The following is a 9,821-nucleotide window of genomic DNA, read 5'->3' as shown; positions in this document are numbered from 1 at the left end:
TGTTGGGGTTATTTTTTGTTATCCTGGACACTTGTGGGGTGATTTCAAGGAAAAAAAACACCTTTCTGGGGTGTCTTGTTCAACAGATTCACCCCATTGAGGGTGATTTTTCTTAAAAAATCACCCTGCTTGTTTTTTGAGTATTCCCTCCTTTTCCACTCTAATAACATATATATATACACATTATATACACACAAGTGGCATTGCCAAGGATCTCTATAAGAAAAGGTCATAAAAATGGAAAAAAAAAACAAAACAAGACAAAACCAATGCGAATGCACTACCCCTTGACCAGATAAACCAGTGTCCGGTTAATGACCACTTTGACCATTTGAGTGTTGTTTTCTTTTCCTTAGTATGTTTTGGTTCTTTCTTTTTTCTTTTTCTTTTTTTCGCAGAAACCACGTGACGCTTAGATTGGCTAGTTGAAGTAGGATTCGATCCTTGACAAGATAAACCAGCGTCCGGTTAAATGACCAGGAATTTTCCTTTGCTGTACGGGTTCTGAAGTCGCTGGAGTCAAGTGCTTGAAGATGACTAGCTGTATAGGGTGAGAGAATCCTAACATTTATTTCCGTATTGGCATAATAGCCTTTAATGTTGGACAAAGGTCGCTCCGCTTAATTAGGAAACTGCTTGAACTAAAAAAATTCTCGAGTTCTGCTAGGGCATCCTGGTAACGTCATAGTTTATTGGTGGCTTGTATGTGAAGGTGAGTGTTTATTATTTTTTTTATTTTTGCAGAATATTTAAAGGAAAACGGTTTATAACGCAGCCAGCTAGGGAAGGTGAAACTTTTATGGAAAAGAATAACGCAGAGAAGAACTCCCAAGAGTTTTGACAACATTGTTAGATCGGATATTCCTAGTACTGTATTAAAAATCACAAAAGAAATGAGATTGTCTTTTTTAAGTTTGTTATTAGGTAGTTTAAGAAGACCAAATAGCAACACTTTCGATAACCCACTTTTTCAGTCAAATCCTGACCAAAATCCCGTGTCGTGGGAGTTAAGATACCCCTTCAGCCTATAGTTAAGCGACTATAGTTAAGCAACGTTATTCGTGTCATTTATTTTTTTTTGAATCCATTAAGGTTATTTCAAGCGGCCATGTACTCTTTTTATATTAACTTATTTCTGTTCATTTAATTCTATTTGTGAGCTGAGTATAAATAAACTTGTTGTCGAATCCTTTCAAGTTTTGTTTAATACTACCGCACAAGCTTGAAGCTGGAAAACTAAATTGGGGTTCCTTTTCAGCCAGCACTGATGCCATATCATCAAAAGCGCGTTTCCGCGCGCATTTTATTTTTTTTTTGCTTTATATCTCAACACTATCATTGTGTCTGGCACTGTGGCGCGTTTTCCGGGATAAAATGGAGAATTTGACGGGCTATTTTAGCCCGCCGATATAAACTGTCAGTTTAGCAATTGTACAGTTAATTGCATAACCTTTCTCGAATCTAACTTTCGTGTCTTCTACGAATTTAACTTTTATCGAACCTCGAATTTGACTTTCGTGTCTTTCAATAACAGCCATTCAACTTGTAAACGCTCGCATGATTGTTCAGACTGTTTTTGTCCCAGTCTTTATTTTCTCAATGCCCTCTCAAGTGTTAATCACAGTAAAGAGGTTATGTTCCTGGGCAGAAATATGTCTGCTTGTGCGTCCCCTAGCTCGCTTTAAAACAACCGTTTTTATTAGTGTTTTGTCACCTCTATTGTAACTTCATAGTTAATAGTTACTGGAGCTTTCAGTAACATGCGGACACTTAAATTCAAAGCGCAATCGACAAATGCGTTTTTCGCTACCGTCAATGAAATGTTCGACGGCGCCTCCCAGTTTCCGATTACTGCCGAGCTCGCGGTAATCAAATCGCTGAGCACAGTTCAGACAACGAAACAGTGCTCGGCAGTGGTCGGAAGCTGGGAGGCGCCGCCGAACATTTGATTGGCGGTAGCGAAAAACGCATTTTTCGGTTGAGCTTTGAATGTAAGAGTCCGCATGTAATTGAAAGGTGCGGTAATAAGTTAGTGTTCCTGTATATTTAACCGCAATTTTGCATTAACCGCCGCTTCTGAAGATGTATGCAGAAGCATACGAAACGTCAAGTAAAAGATAACAAGTGATGTGTTTATATCTGATGTTTGTCACCGCTGTTTGTCTCATTTCTATATTTGGGAAACAATGCGTACACGCATGAGTGCAAACTTTATTTCAATTCCAATTTAAATAGTTGATAAACTAGTACATCCGAGAAAATCATGCAAAAATAACCTTCGTACAAGATCGAGCAGAGTAACTTACATCAAGCTGTGAAGTTATGAAGTTATGCAATAATGAATAAAAAGATCACAGGAAGTGAGGCTCTTTGCACGATCCGGTCACATGGTACGGAGTTAATTACGCAAGTTACACAGTGGGATTTCCAAAACAAAGGAACTCGCACCAGTCTAGGACGACTTTCCTTTGTTTTGAAAATCCCACTGTGTAACTTGCGTCCCAGCGGAATTAATTCTGTACCATGTGACCGGATCGTACAAAGAGCCTATTTTATACCTGTGAAAATTCTCGTAGTTCGTAAAGCATCGTTCTTGCACCATTCAATCATTTTTTCCACATCATCATTGAGTACGCCAACAGACCACACGCTCGGGTATTTTCTTCGTCGTAACCACCTTTTTCGCAATGGAAGAACAAATGCCTTGCTCCTCTAGTGCTCCAGATAACTCGGCAGTACATGTAATTGAAATCGAGGATGATTGCCCGCTATCACCCGTCCCGCTCGAGCAGGAAAAGTTGGTAGAACCACTCTTCGAAAATGAAGACGGCGTCGCTGAGGGTAAAATTCACGCGTTACCTACCCTGAATTCAGCGCAGAGAGAGGCCGACAATGAAGACGACGTCGTTGCGGGTGAATTTCATGCGGAATCTACCCTGCATTCAGCGCAGAGAGGGAACAAGCGCAAAACCCCGTATTCGGTTAAATTCGGTGAGCTACCCGAGGCAGTCAGAAAGTTTTTGGCTTCCGTAAAGAGATTCTTTACCCAGAAAGTCAACTTTGAAAGAGAGAAAGCACCGGTGACCCTTTCTACTTACGAGAAGGCTCAAGAGAGAATGCTTTGTAAGTATCTTTGTTTCTTTTTTTAATTTTTGGCCTTAATTTCCACGTTTGCGCCTAAGTGATGATAACCGATATTTGGGTGACGCGATTTAACATATAACCTCTCCTTTTTTATCTTCTTCGCAGGCTTTCTGGGTTACGTTAGAACTACTTTAGGCCGTGATGAAGAGCTTCTACCACATTGCTTTTTGAGAGTTCCCTTGATCGAAGCTTACGTTGAATTTTTGAAGGTGAGAGAAATTCTTTACAGGCTTTCGTATTAAGTTTTGACACCTTAGTAGAAACGCCCAAGGGAACTCACGGCCGGGGACTGAAAACCACATCAGTTAGTTTCGTAAAAAAATGTGAGCCCGTAATACCTGTGTGTAAAGAAACTGCTGAAAATGACGAATATTGGAGGATTTTCGCTATGCACGTTAACATCACAGATAAATTACGCTATGATTGGGACCTATATCTTTTGCATCTGAGGTATTGTTTTAAAGTAACTTCTCGCCATAAATTAGTGGACTTTTAACCTTACGACGTGTACTAAGTTGTGTTGATTACTCACAATGTGTTATCAGCAATGCGATATCTTTTTACCGATCTGCCGTTGAAACTTGTTTTATGCTAACAATAACCTTAAATCTGTTTTGGACGTTGTCTTTATCGAATTAAAGAGAAATTATAAATAGCTAGCTGCTAATAAGTTGACTCTATACGTTAAGAAGTCAATAATAGTTGTTATTATTAGTAGTAGTATTATTCCATATTTTTTCTGAAAGAAAGAAATTCCCAACAAATTGGAAAATTTTAATATCACTGATTTACTGCTTGGTGGGTGAAATTTTTCCTTTCGAGCTTGAAAACTTTAACCCAGAGACTCTTGCCTCTGATGAATTTCTGCTACATGTTGATTCTTTTCTTTTCCTTTTCTTTCGTTTACATCTATTTATTTACTTATTGATTTTTGGCTGTTCCGAGCCTCAATTAACCTGTTCTGTTTCCTCACAGGAAGAACGAAATTGCAGCTCTGCGACGGTTTCAAATCACATCAGCTCACTTCTCTACCCAATCAAATTTGTGCACAGAGAGCATGCTCCTGATTTCAAAGGGGTCCCCATTATCCGTCAGCTGAGAGTTCAAGCTCGAATTCTCCAGAAAGAAGGTGACTTGGAAAGGCCGTCCACAATGGAAGATCTTTCTGCCCAAAATCGCTGGATCCCTTGGTAAGTCTTGGCATGGAAACTGTTTTTTGTTCACTCTGTGACAGGAGAGACTGCGATTAGTACCAGCAATATTATACCTGGAAAAATGACTTGGTTCTGATTGGCTAAAAAAGAGTGAAGCTCTCGCATAACTAGATGTAGACTACAGATTGTTAAGAATCAATTGTGTTAGTTAGCAATCACATGATTACGGATACTAGTTTGAGGCTAGCTTAGAGCTTCAGGAGGAATTGGCACTTGAAAGTAAACTGACTAACCATTGTTTGTTTGCGGTTAGCAAGATAGATCTCTCTTGGCTGCAGTACTTTTATCCTGAATTGTTCCCTTTCCCTTTGTCCTGGACAGCCAAACCTGTGTGAACCTCTTTCCTTTTTTTGTTTTTGGTTTTGTCTTTAAAAAAAGGGAGGAAGTGGTTTCTGCTGTTAGCACCCAGCGAGAAAAGTTTGAATTGACTGGTCCAATGAAGTTCAAAGCCAAGGAATTTTGCGATCTCATTATGCTATCCCTGTATGTGTTCATTCCCCCGTCACGGGGGCTGGAAATCAGGACCCTGGAAGTGCTGTCAGGGGAAGAGGCCAGGAACTTCGACCCAAAGACCTCAGCTGGGAAGAATTACCTGCTTGTCAAGGATAGTGGGGCTATTATCCTCCACTTTAACAATTACAAGACCAGAAAGTTTTCTGGACGAGATGAGCTGTCTCTACAGGTTAGACAATTTCCTCTCTGGTTCCAGTAAATTAAGTAAATAAATAAATAAGTTTGTTTACCGAGGGTGACACATTACAGTTGACGATTGGTAAACTTCTGGCCCTCCCCTTAAATAGATAGAGCTAATTTACAAAATAATATTGAAAAGGGCAAAGACAGTAAATGTAATATTAAAAGGATAAAACATTTATGAAATGGGAAAGCTATCCAAGCCAGCATAACCTTCCTTACAAGAATTCTGTTTGCAGGCATTAATACTGGTGCCAGATCTTATAGTAATAGGTAGAGAGTTCCAAAGTTTTGCAGCTGTAACAAGAAGAGTTTTTCCACCTTCTGTGTCACGTTTATTTCTAGAACAGCGTATAGTTATATCACCATAGTGTGAGATTCTGGTCGACATGTTGCTGATACGCACTAATTTATCTCCAAAGTACTCTGGGCATTGCCCATTTAAGCATTTGTGGCATAAGCATAATTTATTTACAATACATTGATCTCATCATAAAAGGGTAGCCAGTTTTGTGATCCTGCACACTAATGGTGATCTGAGATGATTTACCTAAAATTTCTACTGATTGACATGGATGTAAAACTCCATCCATAAACATTTGTTTATATCTGTTGATGTTGATTCCATTTTCAAGCTGGTTAGTTTGGCCATTTATTCCAATCTTTAATTGTTAGAAATTTGTACAAAGGCTGTTCTGCACCCAAAAGTATTGACTTATCATTTAGTTTGATGATTGACCAGACATTGAGGTCAATGCCACTGATCTTTTTCAGCCCGAAGACGAGCTCTGTCGACTTTTGTTGTCGTACATAAAGGATTATCGGCCGCATTTGGTTACAGAGTCAAGCCAAAGCTACCTACTGCTGGTAAGGTTTAACCTGTTTTGACCAAGTTACCAAATGATATCCTCACATCTTGTGTAAGTTAGATTTCAACCTCTGGACTTTTGGGGTGAGGAAATTGATCCCAGCCAAGGATCCTCCCTAACCCTAACCCTAACGTTGAGGCATAAAGCTGTTTAATCTTCTCGTTTCACCCCCATTTCGATACCAAGAGTGGTTTTTCTTAGAAATTTCATCCTTCAAGGGTTGGTCACAGTCAGCTTTCACCCCCAAAAGCTCTTTCAGTATGTAAAATTCAGTGACAATTTCTACGGTGGGGTGTTTTTTTTGGCAGATTCATCCTTGCAGGGTGTGTAAATTTCAAATCTTACCCCTAGTTAGGAAATTTTCATATCCAGGGTGGGTTTTCTGCACCTAATTTCACACCTTTTTGGGGTGATTTCAAGTCAAACAACATTTCAGTGAGGCAAGCCTGCAAATAACAGTCGGTCATTGGACAATCGTCTGGTAAATTTGAGGTTTTGACAGGTAAAAGCTTAGCCTGGTTGGACACTCTGACCGGGCATTTCCGCTAAAATGAAAAATATTTTAACTGGAAGTTTGTGGCTGAATATGGGACAACTTATTTTGTTATACTGCCACACAATGCTACGGAAAAAGCATTGTTATCGGTTTTGTTTTATTCTAATTCTGAGAATTTTATCACGCGCAGTGCGCCGTCTCAAATGTTATGTCGAATTGTAAACATATCACAACAGTACCACTATTCCTGCGTGTTAATTTACGCATTTTGCGGTGGCGTTGTGAAAGATCGTGAAGCCCCATTTAGTCTGAATTATGTTCGTCTGAAAAACTACTTAGAACTGAGGTCTTATGTAATTACTCGTTGTTTGTTGCCACCAAGTGTTGTGGAATTAATTTTCAGTTGTAATACATTGACCTGATTAAAGATATTATGGAAATTGAATACACAGCCCAAATACTCACGTTTCGTTTATCTGAATGCAATCGCTTTCAAAAACTTTAAAACCTCTAAAATGTAGCCAAATGTTTTTCTAGTCCGTATGATCAAAACTCAGTTTAATTTTTAACCTTTTATAGTTTTTTTTACGTCTGGCAGTGTGGTTGAAATATAGTTTCCGTACCACAGACATGTTTTTGTGAAAAGCGTGAATGTACAAATTGGTCACGCTTTATAGTCACGACCGCCTCCAATTCCACATTTTAAATAATTACGCCAATTTTTTATTCAATTGACCCCGAAAGCTTTCAGAGGAAACTTGCTTTCAGAAAAAGTCGAAGAATTCGTTTCGGCCAATTTTCAAGTCTCTGAATGTTATTGTGAGGTTTTATACTGACAAGGTGTCCGTGTGGGAGGTTGTTTCATCCCTTTTCCTGTTCAGTCCCTAGACATTGTGGGAAACTTGTTACATTGGAAACGCTTGTGTGACTAGGGGTATAAGCGTTTGTAAATTTGTCAATTTTCAACAGGTAAATTAATACCAGACATAATGTAAAGGTCCCCTTGCTGGTGCTAGTAGCAATTTTACACTCAGTTGACTTTTAAGCTATTTGAATTTGCAACCAATGTTTTGGCGAAGAGTCTACACTGAAATACCAAAATGTCTCAAATGTCTCTTTTTAATTTATAATGACAAACAATTTTTTTTGTCCGACCAGACTGGCTTTTTGTCAGGTCAAAACTTGTCTTTGTCGTGACAAATGACCTGCCTATAAACAAAAATTATTTGTAGGCTTGGTGAGGTATTTTGTTTTGAAAACTACATTCCTGTCAAGGTTCACGGTTATTATTACGAACCCTAGTGGGGTGTTTTAGACCGAAAGCCACATCTCTCTGGGGTGGCACGATTTGCAATATTAACCCTTGTGTGATGCAAAATCAACCCCGTTGGGGTTATTTTTTGTTATCCTGGACACTTGTAGGGTGATTTCAGGGGAAAAAGAAAACCTTTCTGGGGTGTCTTGTTCAACAGATTCACTCTGCTTGTTTTTTTGAGTATTCACTCCTTTCTCCACTCTAATAACCTATATATATACACATTATATACACACAAGTGGTATTGGCAAGGATCTCTATAAGAAGAGGTCATAAAAATGGAAAAAAACAAAACAAGACAAAACCAATGCAAATGCACTGCCCCTTTTTGTCTCCAGAACAAGAATGGTGGTCACTTCACTGCTGCCTCCTTCTCCGCTCACTTGAAGAGTGTGCTATATGGCCTTACGGGAAAGCTGGCCTCTATAAACATCCTTCGATCTTCGTTCATCACATGGGCATACGACAAATCGTGAGTGGACGCATAGTTATTCTTAGTAATTCAGAGTGCACATTTAATCTTAAAAATAGTGAAGTTGAGTCAAGAGGTCAATCTTTCTTTGACTCGCATGAAACATTCTTAGCTTAAAATCAAAGGATTCAAATAATTTATTTCTATTTTCTCTTGGGACCATTCTCAGTCCCAGGTGAAACTGGAAACAGTTCTTATGCAAAATTTTAGAGGGCAAACAAATAGTATTATGGTATTTTTGAAAGTGGCCTATTATAAAATATATATTTTTAACAAGAAGTATTGTGGTATTTTTGAAAGTGGCCTATTATGAAATGTACATTTTTTCTTTTCGCTCACTGGCTGGCATTTTTAAGTCTTTGGTCAATCATAACTCAGACATTGTTCTATGATTTTAACAGGGACTGTACCGACTCTCTCAAGGTTTCCTTGGCATCTGCGCTCAGGCATTCACGTAAACAAGCACAAACTACGTATGATCGGCGCACAGCAAATCAGAAGAAACGGCTGGCAGTTGACTTGGCCAGAGATTACGCAGAGGGCCGTCTCGACGAAGAGGAAGATGCGACTGCTGAGCAACCAGAAGAGGGTTGTGTGGATGTAAACAGGGGCGATTTCGTGGCTGTTGTCACAGAGGAGAGCACCTATCAGAATCCAAAGGTTTTTATTGGCCAGGTCCAGTCCATAAGAGAAAGAGAGGCAACGCTGTTGTATTACAAACACATAGGCACCAACTTGTATAAGCTTGAACTCTCAGGTGAAGAGTGGAAAGAAGGCATCGACAGCCTTGTTCCTGTACAATTGCAAGCCACCAAAAAGCGAGCCGGCGTCTACAAACTCATGACTTCCACTCGTACCATCCACAAGGCAGTCAAAGACTAACTCTCTCCGTGCAGTCTTACAGTCAAGCTCCGAGCAGTGAAAAACCATCTGATTTCCCAAAAGCAGTTTCACTTCCCAAAGACCAGAATCAATTCGCAAAAGTTCACATCCCAATTTTTTTCCTCAAAATCTTGTGACCCGCATGAGAGCTTGACTGAAAGTTGCATGTTTTCAAACAAGAGGGCCTAACAGAATAAGAATAATTTAGTTGAAGATAAATGTTATCGTCATTACCGAGACAGGGTACCGATAATTTCTCAGTCGTTCCATGAATTCGTTGTCCCAGTTTCCCAAATGCAAGTGAATGAGAGGTTGATTTAATATGTAGCTTTAGTGACTTGGAATGACATCACCTCAATCATTTGAGCCAGTAATTGCTTTATTGAGCCAGTTAAATTGACTCCACATGTACAAATGCAAATGACAATGATATTATTATTCTTAATTGGAACAAGGGCGATTTTTGCATGAAGTGAAATTCAAAATTCTATGCATATCTACAAATTCTGTAGATTTTTGGCCCGTCAATGGAAGTGAGGCTGATGTCCATTCCTCCCTTTGATGCAAATGGCAAGTATTAATACTGGTAGTGTAGCAGCTCTCATAACTTGCTTTTCTTTGGTATTGTAAGCAGCTTCTATTGTTTTGAAGTCTAAGTCATTGCTTCAATTGTTTGGTCTTTTGTTTTTGGCTAGGGTAGCAACCCAATCATATTATACGCTACGAGAGATGCCAC

At 39.2% G+C, this 9,821-nt stretch overlaps 1 protein-coding gene across 1 annotated transcript; it reads left to right on the top strand.

Annotated features, from left to right (window-relative positions):
- The first annotated feature begins 1,708 nt into the window (after positions 1 to 1,708).
- Positions 1,709 to 9,590, top strand: LOC145477716 (uncharacterized). Its single transcript, XM_081455568.1, has 7 exons — positions 1,709 to 3,123; positions 3,250 to 3,353; positions 4,120 to 4,334; positions 4,737 to 5,040; positions 5,826 to 5,918; positions 8,070 to 8,203; positions 8,605 to 9,590. The coding sequence occupies exons 1-7, from the start codon at positions 2,688 to 2,690 to the stop codon at positions 9,083 to 9,085; spliced, it is 1,767 nt and encodes a 588-aa protein (XP_081311694.1). The 5' UTR covers positions 1,709 to 2,687; the 3' UTR covers positions 9,086 to 9,590.
- Positions 9,591 to 9,821: the final 231 nt, after the last annotated feature.

The sequence above is a fragment of the Orbicella franksi genome, unplaced genomic scaffold (assembly GCF_964199315.1).
Source record: "Orbicella franksi unplaced genomic scaffold, jaOrbFran1.1 SCAFFOLD_170, whole genome shotgun sequence".
Lineage (NCBI taxonomy): Eukaryota > Metazoa > Cnidaria > Anthozoa > Scleractinia > Merulinidae > Orbicella > Orbicella franksi.
Note: the sequence above shows the minus strand (reverse complement) of the source record. Positions and strands in the feature narration are given on the sequence as shown.